This window comes from Protopterus annectens, chromosome 1.part1 (assembly GCF_019279795.1).
Source record: "Protopterus annectens isolate FY-2018-M chromosome 1.part1, PAN1.0, whole genome shotgun sequence".
Lineage (NCBI taxonomy): Eukaryota > Metazoa > Chordata > Ceratodontiformes > Protopteridae > Protopterus > Protopterus annectens.
The window spans coordinates 967,005,776-967,030,001 of record NC_056726.1 but is presented as its reverse complement, the minus strand read 5'-3'; the positions used below and the strand labels follow the sequence as shown (position 1 = coordinate 967,030,001).

At 43.5% G+C, this 24,226-nt stretch overlaps 1 protein-coding gene across 1 annotated transcript in view; it reads right to left on the bottom strand.

The window, feature by feature from the left end:
* The window catches only part of NOL10 (nucleolar protein 10), a 1,716,803-nt gene that overhangs the window by 991,418 nt on the left and 701,159 nt on the right, over positions 1-24,226 (bottom strand). The window contains exon 10 of the mRNA XM_044079305.1: positions 12,663-12,741. Within this exon, the coding sequence (XP_043935240.1) occupies positions 12,663-12,741 (79 nt within the window). The remainder of the gene's footprint in view (positions 1-12,662; positions 12,742-24,226) is intronic.

Below are 24,226 nucleotides of genomic sequence, written 5' to 3'. Positions count from 1 at the left end.
GGCTCAAAACTGAAAATGACTGGCTCCCAGCCGGAAGTGTAGGTGACTCCTGGATGCCCTGTCCATTTTGATGTGGTAGTAAGCATCCCTGAGGTCGATGGAGCACATCCATACTTCTTTTCCCAACAATGGGAGAATAGACTGCAATATGACCATTCGGAACTTGGACTTCTGTACATGGTTGTTCAATCGGCTGAGATCTAATATGGGTCTCAGGTCCCCTGTTCTTTTCGGCATCAAAAAGAATCTTGAGTAAGTCCCTAATCCAATCTGGTCTGAGGGGACATGTTGGATGGCTCCTTTTTCCTGCAGCTTTGAAACTTCTGAAGCTGCGTAATCCCTTTGACTGGGTGGAACATCCTGGGTTTTTCTGACTGGAGGGGGGGGGGGGGTCTGACGAAAAGGGAATGACATAACCTCCGGAAATTATTCGTAAAACCCATTGGTCCTGGGTGATGTCTTGCCAGGCCTCCGGGTATAACTATATTCGACCCCCGACTGGCTCTGGAAAAGCACAGTTGGGCCTCCCATTAGGAGCGACGGTAGGGAGAACTACGAAAGGAATCGCGATCTCCAGAGTTGCGAGGACCTCCTCTGCCTCTAGGGCGGTGTCTCCCTGAATAACCCCCCCTCCTCTGCCTCTGGAGGGGGGGGGGGCACACCTTGTGCACCGGGAAAAAACCTCTGTGATTTCTTGAACCACATTTTTCCACCCCTCTGGGCATTGAGATAAGGCCTAGAGGGAAGGGAAAAATGGACCCCTACAGCAGACAAGAGTTTTTCCCTCCTGCTCCCACCTGGTGAGGGTGTCTTTCACCTTGGTTCCAAACAAAGAGGAACCATCAAAGGGGGCGTCGGTGAATGAAGACTTGAAAGCCTCCGCGAAATGACAAAGGCGCATCCAGGCCGGTCTCCTAAGGGCGACTCCTGAGCTTGCTGCCCTACTCGCTCCCTCGGCTGCATATGAAATCAACCTCATGGAGGAGTTAACGATGGAATTGAGGGTAGACATCTGGGCGTTAATCGTCTGGGTCACCGCCTCAGAAATGTTACCCGTGAGAGTATCTCCAAGCTCTTGGAGGAGATCTCTCTGGAGCCATGTAAAGTGAGATAAATAGTTCAGTGACCGTAAGGGTACAGGTCGCTGAAGAGAGGGTACGCTTCCCGTACCGGTCCATGGTTCTAGACTCCTTGTTAGGAAGATGGACGGTGGAAGAAGTCTCGGTTAATTCCTTCTGAGTGGCCGCTGCCACCACCATGGCATCCACAGGGACTCCCTTGGACAGAAATTCCTTACCCGGGGGAGCAGACAGAAATTTATTGGGTCTCTTGGGGAGTGGTTCCACAGAGTCAGGGTTCTCCCACACCCTTCGACAAATCAAATCCAGGAGCTCGTCGAAGGGTGGAGACACCCAGCAGGCGGAGGGCTGAGCACTGAAGGCCTTCAGGAAGACCGACTCCTCCTCGGAGGGGGCTTTGGACGGTCAGTCACCTCTTTGTTTCAAGATCTCTAAGATGTCAGAGAAAGAAACATCCTCGGAGGATGACTTGGGGGACCCCTCCGATTCCTCGAGGTCAGTTTCTGAGGTGAAAGACTCATCCTGGGAGTCTATGTGCTTCCTCTTGCACATTTTCTTTCTAGGGGGCTCCTCAGGCAAGCACTCTGAGGGGCCCTCAGAAACTTGGGGACCACTCATGGGGGAACCCTGAGGCCTTGGGGCTCTGCTGTCTAAAGATAGGTGGTGATCAGAGACCCGCACCGGAGTGGTAGGGGACAGAATGACCGACCCACATGACGTCACTGACAATCTAGCCAGCGCACTCCACATGGCCTTAAAGGCTGGTCCCCCTGAGTCCGAGGAGTGACCAGCCTCCGAAGCCACAACAGGAGTCGGACTTCACCGAGCCGAAGCACCGAGAGGGAGACTAGGAACCAAGAGATGTCCCGAAGCCTCTCCCTCGGGTCTGACTGAAGAATCCCGTGGACAGCGCCGATGGGGTCGGAGCGGACGTCAGCACCGATAAGCCAGGAGGGGCCATAGGAACCGACCTGGAGACATCACACGGAGCCGAGCACTCTGGCTCCAAAGGCTGGGATGCGATCGGAGGAGGAAGTATCTTAGTAGGTTGCAGGATGGGCTCCGGAGCCGACTGGGAAGGAGCCAAGAAAAATTTTGCCAAGACCGGTGACTGAAGGAGTCTCTGCACCACTCTATCGACGTCCACATCCGATAATGTCCTGGAGGATTTGGAGGACAGGGAGGGAGATCGAGATCTCCTCTCAGGTGATACTTGTCTAATACTAGGCGTTCGGCTCCGAATAGGTTCCAAAATGATTGGAGCCGACGCCAGTTCCATCACCACTGACACTTCTTGCGGCCCCAAGGACGGTGGAGCCGAGGATATCGAAGCTGATTTAGTTATTTTCTCCGGTGGCTCCGAGGAGACTGAAGGAGCCGGAGACCTCTTTTTTGATTTTGCGGTTTTAACTTTAGAGCTGGAAGCAGATTCCAGACCCTCTTCGAAGGAAGGTTTCAGAAGTCCCTTTAGAATCAACTTATTCTTTCTTTCCTGAAGGACCCTAGGACTAAATGCATGACAGAAGCTGCAAGACTCCTGCAGATGGATTGCTCCCAGACAATATACACATACAGAATGTCCATCGGTAATGGACGTTTTATAGCTACACTTTGAGCATTTCTTGAAGCCCGAGGGCTTGTGCTCCTTAGAATCTTTAGACATCGTAACCAACTACCACCAATCATCAAGACAAAAAAATCACAATACGGTATCAACTGGAAAAAACAGTCTCAAACTTACACCACACTTATGGTGGGAAAAAAAACTACCACTGACAAAAAAACTCTAACAAACGATCCTCTGACACACACAATAGAGGGGTTAGGACTAAAACCTCTAATTTAAACGGTTTTAGACCGGAAAGTTTGAAACACAGGGAAGGAAGGGACAGACTAGGTCCTCTACCTGAAACGGGCCATTATTGATGCAAATATGAGCAAGCAATATTTGACACCTAGAGGCGTCAATAGGAGTTAACTGCAGATGCACCTGGAAGTGTCACTCGGATATGATTAGATGGAAGCAATGCAGATCTCAGTTAATATCCAGCACTCAAAGGAAAGCTCCATCCTAGAACCAAAAAAATCATTTTTTTTTTCACTCTGTTTCCTAACCTATTTTAACACCTCCAAATCACTCTCAAGTGCATTATCTGTACTTTTAACCTGTTTTCCACATCATGGCTACCAATGGGGCTTGATGTATCTACATGATCATGTTCTCCCTCAACCTTCTCATGATATCACTGTTATTTTCTTTACCTTCTGTAAAAGGACTGCTTCTTTTCTGTCTAATCACCCTCATTTATGTTTGGCTCAGAGCTTGTTTTACACTATATTGAGAAGTTATCCAACTACAGCCACAAAAAATAGCTAAATCACACACCTTTGCTCAGGGTTTTCTTTTGTAGTCCAACAGGAAGTGACAGTACCCTCCCCCCACACTACTGCAGGTATTAAAATAGTCACTGTACTGAAATACCCTTGCAGAATCAATTCCTCTTGGACTACAAAAGAAAATTACAAATAAAGCACTTGAGTGATTTTGAGGTGTTAAAACAGGCCAGGAAACAAAGATAGAGTGAAAAATTAGATGTTTCTTTAGTTCTAGGGTGGAGTTTTCCTTTAAGAACAACTGAGCCCAGGACTCTAGGCATGAATTTGCCACCTTGGTTGGCTCAGTGCCACAACCACAAGCTGAATGATTCATCCATGAGATCAAGCTAATAACCTCAGAGCAATTATTGCAATCTAACTCGAACCAAATCAAGTCAAAAGGCTGACACACTCAAGAAAAGAGGTGCCTCCTGCCAGCATGTGCTGGACTAGGAAAACTTTTTCTTAGCCCATCCATCCATGACTTCACTCTTCCCAGCACATCCAGTCACAGAGGAAAATGAATTATGAAAAAAAACAGTACAATGATATACAAATACGTATCTGTCTGACTTAAAATGAACCAGCAACCAGTAGATAAAAGGACCATCCAAACATAGGGGAATAGTTAGCGAGTAATCAGCACCCACTATCAAAGCAAATCTCACAAATTAACCTGTGTGATTAATACATGTATGTCATTCCTAATATCAGGAAACTTACTTACTGGGTGCACAAATGGGAAGAATCTCAAGCACCCCAATGACCTCCGTGGAGCTCAGATGAGGGCCACAAGGTGAAAAGCACATAAGGATGACTCCTATAGCAATAATGATCGAACGGATGCCCAAATCTAGGACTCATTATCCAATCAACAATGTTAGCTGAAAGTATGAAAAGACAACCATGTGGGTCAAGGTACAAATATAAAAGGAGACAGATTTTTTTTCAATGGATGATTGGCTACATGGTGGTAAAAAAGATGATTGGCTACATGGTGGTAAAAAAGAGACAGCAGTAATCAGTATACTTCAAAACGGACTGCTTATCAGGGAAGGGGATGGGTTTTCAGGGTCCATTGGAGCCTGAACAATACTGAAGCTTAATGATGCAGCTCTGCAAAAAAGCACTTGAATTGAGAAGACAGTAAGACAGCAATTTTATTGAGGTTTGGTAGCTTGATTCAAACAGGCGACTGCTACTTTGCTAGTCTGCATTTGGAACGAAGGTGAAAACTGACAAAATTCTTTGCTACCTTTTTTTCACTCACTACAGACACAATAGGATTAAGAAGAGACACTAGGAATGTCTGTAATGAACAGCAGTGGAAATCAGGACAAAAAATAAAAAATGCTTTGAGATTCTGGGAAAACCACTCCCACATTAATTTTACTGTTAGGGAGGCAAGACTTGTTAGTCTAGAGGTAGGGTTCTCATGCTGGGTGTGAGAAGTCCTGTTTAAATCCTTGACAAGTCAATCTCCAAACTGATTCCTAAATCCTCTTCCTTTTACTCACCATCCTATCTCTTTCTTCTCACTCTGTGAAAAACTTCTCCAGGTCCATCTATGTGTAAATAATTCCTTTGTTTTTCTCCTAGCTTCCTCACTATTATGTTGATACTGTACATTCTGTCATTTTTACAAAGACCTGTACAAAACAATTTAATTGTGTTTTTATCTTTTGTTGTATAAACTCTTCTTGAGATGTAATTTCTTTTTTGTATGACTGTAATTTGTAATTGGAGCTTTTCTCCTCGGGTCTCCACTGAAAATGGGCCACTCAGTTGGACCAACCCTGTTAACAAATAAAATAAAAAATAAATAAATACAAGTGTTTTCTCTCTCTCTCTCTCTTCAAGGCTGTAGGGATCTTCTGAATACAGTTTATTGGTTAGGTTTGAAATGGTCTGTAGACTGACATATATTTACCTACCAACCTACACACGACAAAAGATTGATCAGCAGGGCAGTCAGAGGTTGAAGGAATTAAAAAGCAAGGTAATGGATAAGTACACAGTTGGGTTAGAGATAGAGGAATGCTAGATCCTGAAACCCATGGCAACTGCTAAGATATTCTACAAAATTTAGAAAATTTAAAAAGTACACTTGTGTAAAATCTTACCCATGACAGTAAATGTCCTTTCCTTCACTGCTACAGTATTCCTTACACTTAGGATTCTCTGCCTTGGGTAGCCAGACGTCCGGCCATTATACAAGTCTAGTGTTTTAAGGTATGCCAAATGTCACATGTATCCTCCTTGCGCAGTGTAGGGCATAAGGGTGACGTCCAGACATACCACACTCAGAACTGATTGCCCCAGTAGGAACACCAATCCAAGGAAAACTAAGAGGTAACCAGTATATCCAGGAAGGAAATGGACTAAGGGAAGGAGGGAGGGAGTGAATACTGCAACAGTGAAGGAAGGGACATCTACTGTTCTGGTAAGATTTTACAAAAATGCACTTGTTCTTCCATTCACTGGATGCAGTACTCCTTATACCTGGGGGAGTGTCAAAGCTCAAGAGGAAACTTGGGAGGAAGAAGGACCAGTACAGCCCTCCAGAAAACCATGAAAATGGCCCTAAGCACAACCAGCAGTAGCTCTGGAGATTCCATCCGACTTGCCGTGCTTGGTAAAAGTATGCACAGAAGTCCAGGTAGCTGCTTCAAGAACAGAATTAGTATCCAACCCCTTGAAAAAAAGCACAAGAAGAAGCCACAACTCTAGAAGAATGAACCTTTACAGAAGAAGGAAGGCTCTTACCATGAAAAGTATAAGAAAAAAATAGCCTTTGAGTTCCAAGACAAAATAGTTTGCATGGATACAGGTAATCCTAGGGACCTAGGATGAAAAGAAACAAACAACTGATCAGATTTTCTAACAGACTTAGTCTTATCCAAATAAAATCTGAGTTGTTTATGCACATCCAAAGTATGTAGCACCTGCTGACTGACAGATTGCAGACAGGTGAAAAAAGTAGGCAAATGAATAGACTGATTAAGTGATAACTCATTAACCACCATGGGAATAAAGGAATGATTAGTATGCAAAGACACCCTGTCCTTATGAAATAGCAGAAAAAGGAAGACAAGCCATAAGGGTTTGAAGCTCAGACATGCGTCTGGCACAAGTAAGGACCAACAAAAGAACAGTCTTCCAAAAACAATGTTGCAAGGACGCTGAAGCAGCAGGCTCTAAGGGAGCCTGAGTCAACTTGTACAAAACCAAATTAAGATCCCAGGGAGGAGGAACGGGCTTCCTGGGTGATCTAATATGAAGGATGCCTTTAAGGAATTGTTTAGCCTCAAAGTATTCAGATGAGAGAGATCTAGAGCTTGTCTCCAAGGACCCTCTTTTCTGGGCACTAGACACATTCTGGAGTAAAACCCATCCTCCTTTGGGACACAGGTGCCTCTTGAATAGTACCCTGCGTCAAAAGGTCTCACAGAACCTCTGGGGGAAAAAATAGTTGTTCCTGATGAGACTGAGGAATGCCCATAAAAGGGGGACAGGATTTCCACACCATGAAATATCCCTAGTGAATAATGGACAGAACACAAGAATCCTGAGTAATCTGAAGCCAAACTGAAAGAGAAAGGCAAAGAGAAAAAGGAATGTGGCCGAGAAGAGATGGATAGTCATACAGCACCTGGTTTATCAGGAAAGGAAGACCTCTGAGTCCCTGAAGTCTCAATAGCCTTAGCAGGAGGAGCCTACCACCCACTCTCTGGATCTCTAGGAGCAGAAGCATGTTCAGTTTTTTTTGCTTCTTCTTTAAAGGAATGTCTGCCCTATAAAATTTAGAAGGCTCTGACCAAGGATGGCACTCAATAACAGTAGTAGGAACTTCTTCGCTAACTAAAATCTGCAGAACACCTCTAGGCCCCTCAGAAATAATAAACTGCGTTTCTCCCTGAACTTCAGAAATGGACACCTGCAAAGCTTCATCGGACATGCTGCAATCTGGATCCTCACCGGCCACCAACCCGGTCGCGGAAGAGGAGTCTGACAACTAAGCTGGGCGAGCATCCAGCTTCTCACTGGCCTTGGGAGAAATACCCAGTGGAGGCTGGACAGCGGAAGATTCCAGTCTTAGTTTCTTAGCCTTCTTCTTCCCTAATGGGTGACCTTCAGGGTGGAAAGAGCCTTGCATGGTATTCTTAGTGAGAAGTTTAAGGCACTGATTCTCAAGATGCAAAGCAAGGGAAGAAAAGCCTACTATGCGAGGTCTTTGGTATGAAAGCCTGACACACAGAGCAGGTTGTATGATCATGAGAGGCTCCTAGGCATAAACACTTATCATGGCGGCCTTTATGTGGAATCTGTCTTCCCCACTGGCATTCACCTTTCACCTCCAGAAGCAACAAAAAAGCCAAGAAAAAAAAAACCTCAACAGTGTACTTATCTGCAATGGCTCAGTACCAGCAAACAAGACACAGGCACGCAAACCTGCAAGAAAAATGTATTCAAGCTGGTGGGAAAGATGAAGGAGTTCAGACCAACAATCAAGAGATCAGTTCAGACTCAAGTTCTGAAGATGGTATGTAAGGATGTCACTTTTATGCCCTACGCTACACAAGGAGCATATGTGTGACATTTGGCATACCTTAAAGCAACAGCAGGCTTTTGTATACTGGCCAGATGTTGGACTACCCACAGCAGGGAATCCCAAGTGTAATAAATACTGCAACCAGTTTATGGAAGAACATCAGTTTATAGGTATATACTAAGCTAATGACTACCAGGGCCTTTATAAGCCTGGCTGTACAATCCAACCCAATGGTATCTCTATATGGGTCTATATTACATCATCGAAGTTCTCTAACATTGAATGTTATAATATCGAACCGTAATGTCGAATGCTGAAAACAGCAAAGGTGCAGGACATTGAATTCTTTCCCAGGGAAAGAATTCGGTGGGCCGTTGCTGTGGCTTTGCTGTTTTCAGAATTCGATATGTTGGAGCGTTAAGGGTCGGGTTCAGGTAAGTGTGCGATTGTGTGTGGGTTAGGGGGCGGGTTAGGTGAGTTAGGGTTAGGGAGCGGGTCAGGTAATTGTGCGGTTGTGTGGACGTTAGTGTTAGGGTGCGGGTTCAGGTAAGTGTGCGATTGTGTGTAGGTTAGGGGGTGGGTTAGATGAGTTAGGGTTAGGGCACCGGTCAGGTAAGTGTGAGATTATGTGTAGGTTAGGGGGCGGGTTAGGTGAGTTAGGGTTAGGGCGCGGGTGAGGTGAGTGTGCGATAGTAACGGACCTTAGGGTAAGGGTTGGGTTAAGGTAAGTGGATAGCTAGTACTGTATGTAAAGTTTAGTTTAGGTGTAGGATTTTAAGTGTATGTGTGTGGATGGCTGTTTTTGCGTGTGTTTGCGCTGTGTGTATGTTTCTCGGAATAGCAAATTTTCTCCCTGGGAAAAAATTCACTATTCTGACTGTTCGATGTTTTCACACTTCGGTGTTTAGGGTTCGATATAACAACACTCGATTTTAGAGAACTCCGATGTTATGATATAGACCCCTCTATATATATCCTGGATGTTTATTAAGAAGTGGTTTGTTAGTTAAAAAGTTTCTAGAAGTTAGGTTAGGGGGGTACGTTAGTCTGGGCATTACTATCTGCCCCTGTCTATCAGAGATATAGGAGCCAGACCTGGGCTGCATTTATGATTTCCCATCCACTGGTCAAGGTTACGCCTATTTAGGGTTAGGGATGGACTCTGCTTCACATGGATGGGGAACCTGTTCCAGAGAATGGGATCCTCTGAGACATGTATCTGTTTCGCCAGCATGTCTTATTTATGTCACAAGTAAAATTTAAATCCTTGGATCCAGTGGTTTTGATGTTGTTCATTTTGCGGATGTGCAAAAGGTCCATCAGAGCAGGATCTGAGGATGCCTTGTACGCCAGGCATAGATCGCCTCTCAGTAACCTGTAGGAGTCAGAATATAGAGAAGGGGCTTTAAGGCGATCTTTATAGGCCAATGTGTCTATACCCTGGATTCTCCTGCTAAGGAATCTTTGTGGGATTTCTAACTGTGTATGCATGCTCAGGTGCAAGCCAAAGGTGCATTACACTCATTAATGGGCTTGATAAGGGCTGAATAAAGTGGCACTATGACTTCCTTGGATCTGGATGCCATGCCCTTTCTTCTAATTTGGGTGGCAGAATGATTTTCTTACTATTTTGGCCACATATTGGTCAATGTCCAGGTTACTGGCAGACTGCAGAGAGGTGAAAAAAGTAGGCAAATGAACAGACTGATTAAGTGATTACCCATTAACCAACATGGGCATAAAGGAAGGATTAGTATGCAAAGACACCCTGTCCTTATGAAACAGCAGAAAAAGGAAGACAAGCCATAAGGGCTTGAAGCTCAGACATGCGTCTGGCACAAGTAAGGGTCAACAAGAGAACAGTCTTCCAAAAACAATGTTGCAAGGAAGCTAAAGCAGCAGGCTCTAAGGGAGCCAGAGTCAATTTGTACAAAATAAAATTAAGATCCCAGGGAGGAGGAACAGGCTTCCTGGGAGGTCTAATATGAAGGATGCCTTTAAGGAATTGTTTAGCCTCAAAGTATTCAGATGAGAGAGATCTAGATTATGTTTCCAGATCCCTGACTACCGGGTCAACTCTTAGTGACGTCTTATCGATGGCATAATTAGCCTGGGTGGCAGGTTTTCCAAAAGGCACTATAATGCATTTCTTGGCATTGAGTTTTAATCTGTGAATTTGGCACCAGTCATTTGTTTGCATTAGACCCTCTTGTAAGATGTTGGTGTCATGGAGGAATCTATGATAGCTCCCAATTTGTAGTCATTTGTGAACTTGGTCAGCCAAAAGCCCTTGACATTAGCCTTTACCTACGAGAAGCAGATGCCAAATAGGAGCGCTCCCAGATTGTAGCCCTGAAGTATCCTGCTGGTGACCTGTCTGCTAACATGATGGGGGGGGGAGAACAAGTTTTCTGCTGCTTACAGAAGCAGGCTGCATCACCATACAATGACCAATATGCAACCATTCCTTAATCACCATTTAGGCAAACAGGAAGAAACAAGAGGAGCTTACCGGGAAAAAAATGCTTTCGCTACTCAGGTCATTGATAGAAAGATGGAGCCTAACTACAACTCCACATAACCTATATTCAGTTGGTAGTTTTGCCTTGAAGGACCCTGATGAGGACGGATGGGAGTGAGTGAATAATTAATACTTATTTATTTATTTGTATGTGTTTTCCAGCATCAACCATTGACCTCCATGGACCTTTTTGAGTCTCAGTTTAGGAATAGTGTCAGGTTAAGTAACTTGGTCAGAGTCACACAGGCAATGGAGTCTGAAGGATTCAAACCTTGCACCAGCAGACCACAGGAAACAGCAGGTTAACAGTTCCTTAATCCTCTAAGCCAACTTTTCCATCCATTAACAAGGGCTCTAAGCAGAGTCCTGTCACAAAGGGGGGGGGGTAAGGCCAGGAACTGGAGATCTTGGAACCTGGGTCATGGGAAATGCAAGTCTGCTGAAGACAGTATGTTTGCTTTAATTAGAAATGCAAGAGTATGTGGTAGCATATACTCATAGTGAGTTCATCAGAGTGAGCACTGCACTATTTTTCTTGTCAGTAGCTGTGCAGGGGGGGAAGAGGATGAGAAGATGTTAAAAGCATATAAAAATAGATTCCTAACCTCTACTGGATGAATGATGCAATCTACAGCTCTTATCTTCATATCCCAGTAGTATAGGTTGGGGAGTAATGAGGAATGAATGGGCCAGTAAGAAGGATAGGGGCTTGCTGATCTCAAAGGGAATGGAAGGGAAAAGAATGATAATGTTTTTTTTTCCCTTTGCACTGATGCATTTTGTGACTTCTCCCTTTAAAGACAGCTGCAAAGATGTACAGCAGAAGGATGGGATGAAAAAAATTCTACTTATTGAGTTAGCTGTCCCCACATAAGATGAATGAACATATTTACTCAGTAAAATTCCTATATTTTCTGATCCAATAAATCACTTCTTACAAAAAAGCTGCCTCACTGGATTCAGAAGAAAGGTTAAAAAAGAACTGAAGTTTCAGTCATGCTTGCCCTTTTCAATACAAGCAAAAGTATTACAGGTGCTTGCCACTTAACATTCTTCTGCACAACATCCGACTACATTTACAGCCATACTGTACTAAGTGGATGTAAATGCGATCGGCCGTTACACAGATGGACGTTAAGCGAAGGACAATGCAAAGTACTGGCCGTTCGCTTAACATCCACACTACTTAATGTTCTGTGGCATAAAACCTATCCGAGATATTAAGCTGCGCATACCTGTATTTTTTTAACTATGCAAGATAATAAGAAGCCATGTTCTGCCACAATATTTTTCAATGCTATCTATCACAGAAACATTACATTTCATTTGCATAAAACTTGGCATAATTCTCCCCTCATAACCAAGGCTCAATACACTAATTTTCACACAAACAGAACATTTGATACATAAGTTAATGAATATGGGAAAATGCTAGCTAACATTACTTTTCTGTAGCAACAAATATGTTACCACATAAATTCTATACACACATGTGAAGGATTTCCTTTCAGTGCACCTTACAAACCAAGGCACAACACACTCATTTTCACGCAGATAGGACATTTGATAATGAAGTCAATGAATACACTGTAAAATACTAGTTAACACTATACTTTTCTATGGCAACAAATATGTTACTTCATAAATTCTATACACACACAAGTGTGTAGGATTTCTTTATAGTGCAAGTAATTTTATAAGTCAGAGGCATACAATGATTTTCTGAGCAAATACATGGCTCCCTATTGAATAACAGCACTTGAAATACCAAGTGCCAATAAGCCAAAAAAAAAAAAAAATAAAAGACTGAAGAAAAAGGAGAAGAGCAAATCTTGAAAATCGCTCTTTAAACTTCTTTTTGCAGGGGGGTTAGCCCCATCCCACCCCCAAACTTATATATACCAACTCAGATCACCATACCTTGGAGAAAAGGGAATATTCCAAGAAGTGGAATCTTGGACATAGCATATTGTAAGTCCGATCTTTCTGCCATTCAGTTTCGGGACTCACTCTAGTGAGTCTCAACATTTCAAATGGTTACACAAATAAATGTCAACTAATAAGCAAAGTTTGCTATTAGTTTATCGCCCGCACAGATCAGTGGTTTGAATTTTTCTGCACAACGTAAACCTACCTGTCCAGTGCTGGTGCCAACTGCCATTTGCAAAGTGCCATTAAACTTCAGAGCTGTAACGGATGGCAAACCTTCCACCCTAAAAGACAAGACAAAATAATTCATGTACTGATAATGTGGTAACAATGTACAAATAAGGAGAGGAAATGCAATGAATGACATGATAAGGTTATAAAGATCTGCCCTGATGCCTACATCTCTCCAGCCATTTCTGCACCATGTCAAGTCCCATGGCCTCAGTGAAAAGGTAATCAAAACAGTTCACTGTGGGGGCAGCTTCTGATAAAATGCACAAAACTACACGAACATGGGAACAGTTTAATTAGCATTTGTTCAGCAAATGACAGGGAAGTTCCAGGAGAGATTAATTTGAGTTCTACCCCAAGTAGAGTTTCTCGCACACACACACGTGCATGCATGCACGCACACCACAGTCTTGACTAATCATGTTAGACTTCATTATAACATAAAATAAAAGATAAACAATCCAACAGTGTACTGCAACCCAGTCTACCATGGTACGGCTCGCATTGAAGGGGCAACTTCTAGGGCAGGCTGGGATTTGATTATATCACACAGAGAGGCATGGATAGCATTCAGACAGGCCACTGTATGCCAATCCCTTCAGCATGTTCCAAGCATGTGCAGTGAGAAGCACCCCCACACTCCCTTACTAACATATAGGTTCATAGGTTCATACTAGGCTATCTGCCCTAGGGCATTTATAAGCCTAGCCAGAATGTGTTTGGCTTTCGCCACCCATTTTAAATTTATTTTGCTATGCCCTTTTTCGAGGTTAGTATACTGTGCCTCTGTCTAACAGTGACACAGAAGTGATACCCGGGGTAAACCTACGATCTCCCATCCACTCATCAAGATTCCTCTTGAATAGAGTCAATGAATGACTCTGCCTAACCTGGACTGGGATTTTATTCCAGAGTGAAGGGAGCCTCTGGGTTATGAATCTGTCCCTCCAGCATGTCCTATTTATTTCAGTGCTGAGGTTCAAGTCTCTCGAGCGCGTAGCTCGAAGGGATTTGGATTTTCTGAGGTGCAGCATGTCCATTAATTTCGGGTTGGACATGGCTTTATACGTCAGGCACAGATCGCCTCTGAACAGGCGGTATGCCACTGAGTAGAGCTGGAGTTTCTTTAACCGGGCAGCATATGGCATCTGTTTGAGCCCTTTGATCCTCTTGGTGAGGTACTTTTGGGGTCTTTCCAGTTGCTGCAGGTGTCTGGTAAGGTACATCCAAAAAGGGGCATTGTACTCAATTACGGGCCTGATGAAAGATGAGTAAAGAGGCACGATGACCTCCCCTGATCTAGATGTGAATCCCTTCATGATTAGGTGGGCTATATAAAATGTTTTTCTAACCACTTTGGCCACGTGGTTGTCAAATGAGAGACTGCTATCAACTTGGGTCCCCAGGTCCCTAATTACTTCTTCTGTACTTAATGGATTACCACCTATGTGGTAATTTGTGGGCACTTTGTTTTTGCCAAAGGGGATGACTATACACTTTTTGGCATTTAGCTTGAGGCCATGGCTCTGGCACCAGTTGTCTGTTTCTATGAGGATCTTTTGGAGGATGCTTGTGTCGGTTGGAGAGTCGATTATGGAGCCCAGTTTACAGTCATCTGTGAACTTGGTCAGCCACAGTCCTTCCGTGTTGGCCTGTACCTCCGAGAAATATATACCTAACAAGAGAGGTCCCAGGACTGAGCCTTGTGGGACACCACTTGTAACTGGTTTGGAGTCTGACATGGCTCCAGCAATTCTAACCATGTGGGTTCCGTCCTTGAGCCAGTTTGCAATCCATCTAGTGACATAGGGGTTTATATTTAAGCTGGTGAGCTTATCTATAATGCCCGAGTGGGTATTGTATCGAAGGCTTTTGTGAGGTCCAGGTAGGCTGTGTAAACCACCTTCCCCTCGTCAATGGCCTTGGTGACTGTTTCAAAGAAATCAACCAGGTTTAAGAGGCAGGATCTGCCCTTAACAAAGCCGAACTGGGTAGGATCCAGTGTCTGTAGGTCCCCAATATCTTTATTTATGAGGTCCATGATGATCCTTTCCATAGCTTTGCAGACCAAGCTAGTCAGGCTTATGGGGCGATAGTTTCCAGGATCCGTTGAGGCAACACCTTTATGGAGAGGGACCACTGTTGCTGTACGCCACTCTTTGGGCACACATCCTGTAGTAAGGCTGAGATTGAACAGCAGTTTTATGTTTGGGTTTAGCTCTTCTTGGAGTTCATGTAGGATGCAGCCCGGGACACCGTCTGGTCCCATTGATGCTGTGTTTTTTGCTTTGGAGAGGGCGGCTCTTACCTGAGCATCTGAGATGTCAGGGGGGCAGCACTCTGCTGGGACAGATATTTGCCCTTTTGGTGGGGAGAGGGGGGGGGAGTTTGCGCTGAACCTGTCAGCTAGGATGTTGGCAATGTCTGTGGGTTCAGTGTATTTTTTGTCATTTTGGACTAATTCTGAGCATATCTGGGAATTACCACCCAGGTTCCTAACATAACTAAAGAAAGCCTTGTGATTATCCTTAGTGTCCTGTGCAATTTTTCTCTCAAAGCTGGCCTTAGACAATTTTATGAGTGCCCGTAGTTTTTTGCTAATACTGATCAGTGATGCCTTCCCTTTTTGGGATTTTGCTCTATCATTTAGTAGCTTCCTCCTTCTATTGTATAGTTTGTTTATGGCTGGGGTCCACCAGACAGGACGTCTGCCTTTGGAGGATTGGGTCTTGGTTTTATTTGGGATCGCATGATCCATGCATTCCTGAAGGTGTTCATAGAATGCGTTTATAATCTGCGGTCTGGGCTGTATTTTCCACAGGCCCGGGGGCTTTGAAGGATTCCACCTCCGTTTTGAGGAGTGTGAAATTTGCTTTAGAGAAGTTTTTCACTGTGGTTTTCTGGGCAGGGGGTGGGGTCGGGATGTGAATATCCAGTGAGATTAGTTTATGGTCTGATCTTACAAGTGAGGGATACACTTCTGGTCTGGAGCATAGTGTCCCCATGTTGGTGATGATCAGGTCCAGTATGTTTTCCCCTCTTGTGGGAGTGTTAACAAGTTGTTCCATAGCATTTGAGTTTATAAATTCTAGGAATCTTTGGGCTAGGGTGTTGGAGCTAGAGTAATGCTCCCAGTCTATGTTTGGGTAGTTGAAGTCGCCCAATATAATGGTGTTTGGAGAGACCTTCATATTTTCCAGTGTTCTCAGGAAGGCCAAGTGGGGTTCCTGGGTTTGGGAGGGTGGTCTGTAGCAGGCTATAAACTGGAAGGCAGTTTTACCCACTGTTAGTTGCACATGGATAGTCTCTGATGCTTCGTGCTTTGCCACCAACCTGGAGGTGTGGGTATCTTTGATGAATATCGATACTCCCCCTCCTTTTGTGGTTCGATCCAAGTTTTGGGGCCGAAAAGCATGGTATGAGGTATAACCTCTGCTAGTGCTGGGGTGCTCTCGGGAGCTCTGAACCAGGTTTCTGTTACTGCACAGATATCGATGTTCTCCATGCTAAGGAGAGTTTCGAGTGCATGCATCTTGAGGTTTAGACTTCTGGCGTTGAGTAGCATTACTCTTAGTTTCTTATCCCTTGTGATACCTATGGAGGTGGGTTTGTCTTTTGAGCCTTGCCTAAAAAAGGCACTATGGGGGTAGCAAGAGCCTTTGCCAATATCCGAAAGCCCAGGGGTGACAGGTGCAAGCCGTCCCTAGCGAAGCATCGTGGCTTGTCGAGCATATCATCCCAAGCTGACAGGCATTGGATCCCCTTTGAATGACACCAGTACTTAAGTCAATTGTTGAAATTGATCATCTTGTCTTCATATTGTGGCATCATTCTTGGTGAGGGTAAGATGCTACTCAAGGTCAGGGTCATACCGGCCTGGGCTACATGCTCAGAGAGCTCCTTTATGTCTCTTTTCATGTAGTCCAGGGAGGTACGCCTCAGGTCATTCACACCAGCATGGACAATGACTGAGTCATATTTGTACTTGCCTTGGAGTGACCTGAGTGCTTGTGTTATGTGGCGGATCCTAGCGCCCGACAGGCTGCTCACCGTGACCCTCTCCTTGTTCAGCCTGGTGAGCGGGACGTCAGTGTGCCTGACAATAGAGTCACCTATTACAAGTGTATCAGGTGTGTTGTTTAGTCTTAAGGGCTGTGACTGTTCGGCACACTGGCTTTGTGACATATGTGTTGCACGTGTTTTGTTTTGGGGTAGTGGTTGCTTGGGTGTCTGCTTTGGAGGTCTCCGCTGCTTAGGCAGATCTTTATTTAGAGCCTCCGAGTATGTTTTTGTGTGATTATGTGTTTGGTCTGCTGTCGTGGTAGGTCTATGTGAGACTGGAATTGTACTAAGTGTGGTTTCCTTCTCCTCCTGACTGGTTATGCCAGTACTGAGTTGAGAGAGCTTAGCCTCCAGTTTGGCTATATGGTTGCATCTCTCACATGGGTTGGAATTTGTTGGGAGGAGGAGAGGGTTGTCTGTGTACATGAGGCAGTTGTAACATTGCCTCAAGATTCCCAGATTCACCAGCTGGACCGGAGAGGAGATTGACAACTGACCTTTGGACATGCTAGAATAATATTGGGAATTCCTTAATTGAAAACAAGGGCCAGTGGGGAGTGAGGGTGTAGTGCTTTTAATTTTTAGTGCTGACTTATATATAACTGCTTTAATGAGCAAGTGCCAGGTAACTTAAGTGCAATGTGTTACAGGTAACTTAAATGCAAAAACAACAAACAGTAACTTTCTTTCAAGTGAAACAAGGAAATAAGTACAGTAAGCAATGCAGATATCACTAGTGATACACAGAAGCGCTGAGAAGCCGCGTATTAGGTGGAATTAGCGTTCCAGGGAAATAACAAGCAAACAAACAACAAGCATATAAACAAAGCTAGATTCAGCAGGCCTGGATCTAGTCTATGCTACAGCAAACAGGTGTACCAATTTCAGTAAGATACAGTTCAAATATTCAGGCACTATAAACCTTTAACCAGAAATTCCCAGCTCAGAAGGGCAGAGTCCAGCCTCTTCTCCCACAAGAGTGCAGACCATGAACCTTCTTAATGTAAAATAACTGGCCTGAAGCCCAAGTGCTTAAACCAGAACTAATACACTTTAAGAATAACAGACACTGGGCTCTCAATCAGCAGTTCCCAACTTAGAAGGATGAAAGCTACCTGTCCTGCCACCACAGTGCATGCCACAAACCTTCCTAATGTAAAACAACTGGTCTGAAGCCCAAGTGCTTAATCCAAAAGACTTAGAATGATAGCTACACTTTAATCAAGTTACTACCAAGCAGTAATAAATACAATTGAATACTTTAGAGAATGCCTATATACTATATATATATATATATATATATATATATATATATATATATATATATATATACTATATCCATGATCACACGCCAATGAAAATAAGGAAAAATTCTGTTGCAGAATGCACAGTGGTCTCACACAAATAGCAATTCTGCTAATGCAAGTAAAACAAAGCTTAAACATACAAACAAAAACATGCATTCAAAAAAACAAACCCACAACCACCACTATACCCACACCGAAACAACCAGCAATAAAGCCAAACAATACACTTCAATAAAAGCATGCTTACATATTCTCATTACAAAAGACAAAACACCAAATCTGCTCAAGAATAAATAATACAAAACATAAAATGTACTTAAAAACTACCAGACAAAAAAAAAACATTAAATAAAAAAAGATTCAATTTCACAAAACAGGACCATAACCTACAAATTCCACCTAAAGTAACACATCCTAGTAAACTTCAAGGAAATATAAGCGCCTGTCCTAAACTAGCATAAAATCCCTTGATATAGCTAAGATAAACAAAGTAGAGGCAAATATCATCTACAGACAAAATGTAAAAGCTTCTTCAATAGAAAAGAATATGGACTGGAGTAACCTTCTATACTACAGAATGTCTACCACGTGGAATCAGATAAGATCTATATAAATGGGCAAGCAAAAGGCAGTTGAAGTGTACAAAACATGGCTAATGACAGCTCCTTGTATCAGCTTCCAATCTCTCTTCTTGTTATTTTCACACTTGCCTTAGCACTGTGGGTCACTATTTTCATGGATTTTATGATGCGACACACACACACACAGACACACACACACACACACACACACACACACACACACACACACACACACACACACACACACACACACACACATCTGATAAGTGAACCGCACATACAAATTTATATAAAGCCCACAGATAAATTGTTAAAAACATATAAGGCCAGGTGCTGTCTGGTACACTAATGCCTGATGGTGTGCAAATCATCTATCCTAGTATGTTAACAACCTGCAAGGTAAGAACCAGTGAATCACCTCAAATCACCACTACTTCACCACCATGACATTATACTTTGTTTAAAGAAAAAACATCTTTATTAAATTATCATGTATGCTTGGAGTCTGCATGTCCTCCCTGTGGGTCGAGTGGCATTCCGAAAGACGTGCGTGAATGGGCGTGCCTTCGTTGAAGGTTGGGCATCGAGCTGGCAACTCGGCACCGTGAAAATCTACTGCCAATCATTAGTGGACTGGAGTTCCGCTGTGGCGACCCCAACCGGGAAAAGTCGAAAGACAACAACAACATAGGCAATCTTATATTTGTATAAATGAAAAACAAACCACATTAATACAATTTCAGTTGCAAGCATTATGTATCACAGACCCCGTTGAGACAATTGTAGTTGCAATCATCATACATCACTTGCAATATATCCAGTCATTGTCAATTAAGTATTACATAGCTCATTCAAATCCTGCCTTCTTTTAAACCCTGTTCTTCCTCTGCATATAATGTTCCCAGAATTCCCTTTTTTTTCCTTATGTAGTTTGCTCCTTCCCTTTTCTAAAGATCCCAATTCCATTTGTTTTATCTCTGTTACTATATTCACTACTTCTACTAAAATTGGTGTAGATTTGAACTTTGATTTCCATTTTCCAGTGACTGCATTTCTAGCAGCCACAATTAACTAGACTCAGCAAGGCCTCACCATGTCTAAGCAACCCCTGCTGTTTGTGCATTCCCATTCAAGTCCACTCAATTGCTTCATAATGCAAGCAGATGTGAGCCTGACAAAGCATACATTTTGGTGGAGGATTTAAAATGTGCAAGTACAACCGAGACAGGATGTGAAGCAAGCAGCTAGAGTTTTGCAAGGGCAGGTAGTCATAAACAGCTAGCTTACTGAAAGAACATGGACAGCTACCTAAGCTGAATTTTCAAGTTCACTCACCCACTTGACTTCAGGAGAAAGAAAAAACAGGTCTCAGTCTTCTAATTGTGGAGAAGCTCAAAGCATTATTAAGTAATGTAAAGAGTAGCACAACTAGCAGAGTGGCAGGGCTAGCCACTTGACAGTGTAAAATATGGCTCTAGGTGATTCGGTCATGTTGACTAATGTCGCCAAAATGAGCATGGGTAGTTACCGGTGATAAGTGGGTTGAGGACCCGGCCTACTCTCACCCATGCCAGGGACCCTTGCTAACAGTGGGAGGGGTATATGTGCCCCTACTGGCCATGTGTGCCAGCCATAAAGCCCAGCAGCCCTGGGCCAATAAGCTACTGGCTGGCTGGTGTCTAGTTGCCCAGACTTGGTTACCTGGGATAGCTCTGTTGAGCAAAAGCTGGACATAAAACCAACCAACCTGCCAAACATGAACTGAGAATTTCTACGCTTAATGTAGGTTCACTGACTGGACGCAGCTTGGCAGTGGATGACATGATGATATGTAGCAGGCTGGACATCCTATATATCTAAGAGATGAGATGGAAGGGCAGTGCAGCAAAGCCACTTGGCTTGGGATCCAGACTCTACTACTCAGGTGAGGTATAGGCTAGAAATGGTGTAGGAATTGTGGTGAGAGAAAGGCTTCAGAAGGCAGTGAGGGAATATCATCAGAATTAATAACAGACTCATAGCAATCAGACTCCAGTGTAATGATATGGCAGTATTCATAATATCAGCATATGCCCCACAGCAGGGTTGTGATAGTGAGAAAAAGAATGTATTCAGACAGCAGTTGCAGTAACAACATAAATTGGTGTTGATAATGGGTGACTTGAATGCACAAATTGGGGCAGACAGAACAGGATATGAGGACTGCCTGGGTCCACATGGGTGGGGTAATAGGAATAAAGAAGGAGAAGCCATTCTAGACTTCTCTCTGGCAAATGGCTCAGAAAGAGAGGCAGTCACAAGATCACATACAAGAGTAGCCAATATGCAACTTAGGTAGACTTCCTCCTAGTAAGGAAAAGGGACTGGGGTAGAATCCATAATTGCAAAGTCATCCCCAGTGAAACAGTCGGCCCACAGCATAAACCATTAGTTGCCACAATTAGCTGCAAGCAGTGGTCAGAGACCAGGCTGAAGACCTGGAAGTTGACTGGAAAGAAAGTACAGCAGTTCAAAGAATTACTCAGGGCTCTAGCACCCCAAGAAGAGGAGGAAATAGTTGGAGTTGAAGAGGAGTGGCAGCGCCTAAAAACAGCATGTGTTAGGACTACAGAAAAGATATGTGGCCGAGCCAGGTATGGAAATAAGGTACATAAGGAAAGCTGGTGGTGGAATGCAGAAGTCCAAGAAGTCATAAAAAGAAAGGAGTGCAGGAAGAAATGGGAGACAGAAAAGACTGACCAGGCTAGGAAGGACTACTGGTTGGCTAACAGAGAAGCTAAGAAAGAAGTTGCAATAGCGAAGAAAAGGGCATCAGAGGTACTCTACCAACTTCTGGAAAGTGACTCAGTAAGGGGCACAAAGAAACTATACCAGGTTGCAAGGCAAAGACAGAAAGATAAAGAAGATAGTCAGACACCCTTCATAAGGGATGCCAGCAACAACCTGCTTACCAGTCCACAGGACATCAAAGGCAGATGGAAGGAGTATTTCCAGCAGCTTCTGAATGAAGAAAACCCCACAGAAGCTGTACTGCCCCAGAAACAGCCTACAATTAGAGAAGAAGAGGAACCCACCTTAGAAGAAGTAAGAACAGCACTAAGGCAGATGAAGTCAGGGAAAGCAGCAGGCTCAGATGAGGTGACAGCAGATATGATAAAGATGCTGGGTGAGATAGGGGAGAAATGGTTCCTGAAGGTACTAATAGCAGTGTGGAGAGAAAGGCATATCCCAGATGACTGGAAAATAAGCATACTTGTGCCAGTGTACGAGAACAAAGGGGAAATCCACAACTGTGGGCAGTACAAAGGGATCAAATGCCTACCACACTGCATGAAAGCTCTGGAGAGAGTGATTGATAAACGGATACGCAGAGTAGTAGAATGTAAGATGAGGGATGAACAGTTCAGGTTCCGATCAGGATGCAGCACAACTGACCCAATGTTTGCAGTGAGACAGATACTTGAAATGATACTAGAAATGAGGAGAGAGTCCAACTTGGAATTCCTAGACTTGGAGAAAGCATATGACAAGGTCCCAAGAAAGCTAATCTGGGCAATACTGCTGTGGTTTGAAGTCCCGGAAACACTGACAGAATTAGTGCAGGCTATGTACAAGGACCCAGTGACTCAAGTATGAACAGTGTTTGACCTCACAGAGGGGTTCCCAGTGGGAGTGGGTGTACATCAGGGTTCAGCTCTGAGCCCACTGCTGTTCATACTGGTGATGGACTACATTAGCAAACAGGTTGGAGGGGGCAGATCAACAAAGCTGCTGTATGCAGATGATGTGGCAGTACAGGCAGACTCTGAGCTAGAACTTCAGCAAAGGATAGCAGAATGTAATGCAAATCTGAAGGCACATGGGATGAAACTAAGCAAAGATAAGACAGTGGTAATGGCAGCAAATTGGGGAGATAAAAAGAAGAAGCTGAGAATAGAGATAGAAGGGAAGGTAGTGGAAAAGGTAAACGGCTTCAAATATCTGGGAGAGGTGGTTGAGGAGAAGGGTAGTCTGAATGAAGAGGTCAAAGCTAGAATCAGAGGGGCTGCAGCCAACTGGTATAGAGTATCAGGTGTAGTCTATGACAGAAGAATGCAAAAGAAGCTGAAAAGCAAGGTGTACAAGACAGTGGTGTGACCAGTACTACTGTATGGTACAGAAACCTGGGCAGTAAAGGCAGAACAGTTGAAGAAGTTAGAGGCAATGGAAATGAAGTGCCTGAGAATGGTGGTAGGATGCACACTGTGGGAAGAAAAGAAATGAGGACATAAGAGCAGAAGCCAAAATAGCTCCAATTGCAGAAAAGATCAAAGAGAACAGATTACGGTGGTTTGGGCACATGTGTAGAAAAGCAGATGATGATCTGGTGAGGAAGATTTGGAACAGACAGGAAGAAGGTAAGATGAAGCAAGGACGTCCAGCAAAGAGGTGGATGGATTGTGTGAAAGAAGATCTGTGACAATCAGGCATGAGTGTTGAAGAAGGCAGGAGTGTGGCACTGAATTGAGGCAGTTGGTGACAGTTAACACAATACCCCAACCCCATATAGAAAAAAAATGGGAAAAGGGGGGGACTGATGATGATGTAAAGAGAAGCACTTTGAATGGAAGTCATGAGTCACCAGCTTAGTAGTTTTCTTTTACTTCAAACCCAGAGCAAACTACTCCCAAGTACTCCATAAAATCTATCTGCTGAAGGGGACAAGCAGAGTACTTGTAATTATATGAAACAATATTCTCTACACGTTATGCAAACAAAATGAAAGTATGATGTCACACATTGATAATGTACAAAAATACTGTATGTCTGATAATTTTTTGGACAGAACAGTAAGCCAGTCAGACATCAGTGAGCTGGTCTGATTTCTCATTGTCCTCTATAATTAACACAAGTTGTTACACATCACGGATTTTTAACAGCTACAGTATGCCATGTAAAATAAGAATGCAGTAGTCTTATCTCAAATTATTAAAGTTCTGTGATAAGTTGATAAGTGAAATAATGAAAACAGTTCCCCTAGCAAAAAAGTTCTTTACTTTATATAAAAGAAGGAAATTGTGTGTGAAGGGAATTGATGAACCAGTCCCAACCATTCTAAGCTTGAACAACAGCCTTTTATGTTGGACTGAATCAAAAACAAAGGAAATATAAAACATTGCTTCAGTGTGACCTTCCACATTCCCTTCGTTGATTGATTAGTCAATCAATCAATCACAGAAATGGAACATATTTGACAGACAAAATGATTTAGAAATGAATCTGCATTGCCTCTGACTTTGCAGCCCTTACTTTCATGAAGAATCAGGGATTGAAGAAGTTGATGCCTTATACGAAAAGTTGAGTAATTAGAAGTTAAAAACTAAAGGGCTTGGAGAACTTTGTAACTACCTATCTACTCTTTTGGTCCCTGAGAAAGTCAAAGTTGACCGGCTATTATAGTAAAACACCTGTACAATGGATTAAACAATAACAGTGGGATATATCAACATCCTGGGCTTAACTTCATTGTGCACTACAGAAAATTAGTGACAATTCACATCACAGATGTCAGCTGGACAGCTTGTCCTTTATAACTTGTCACCCAGTCC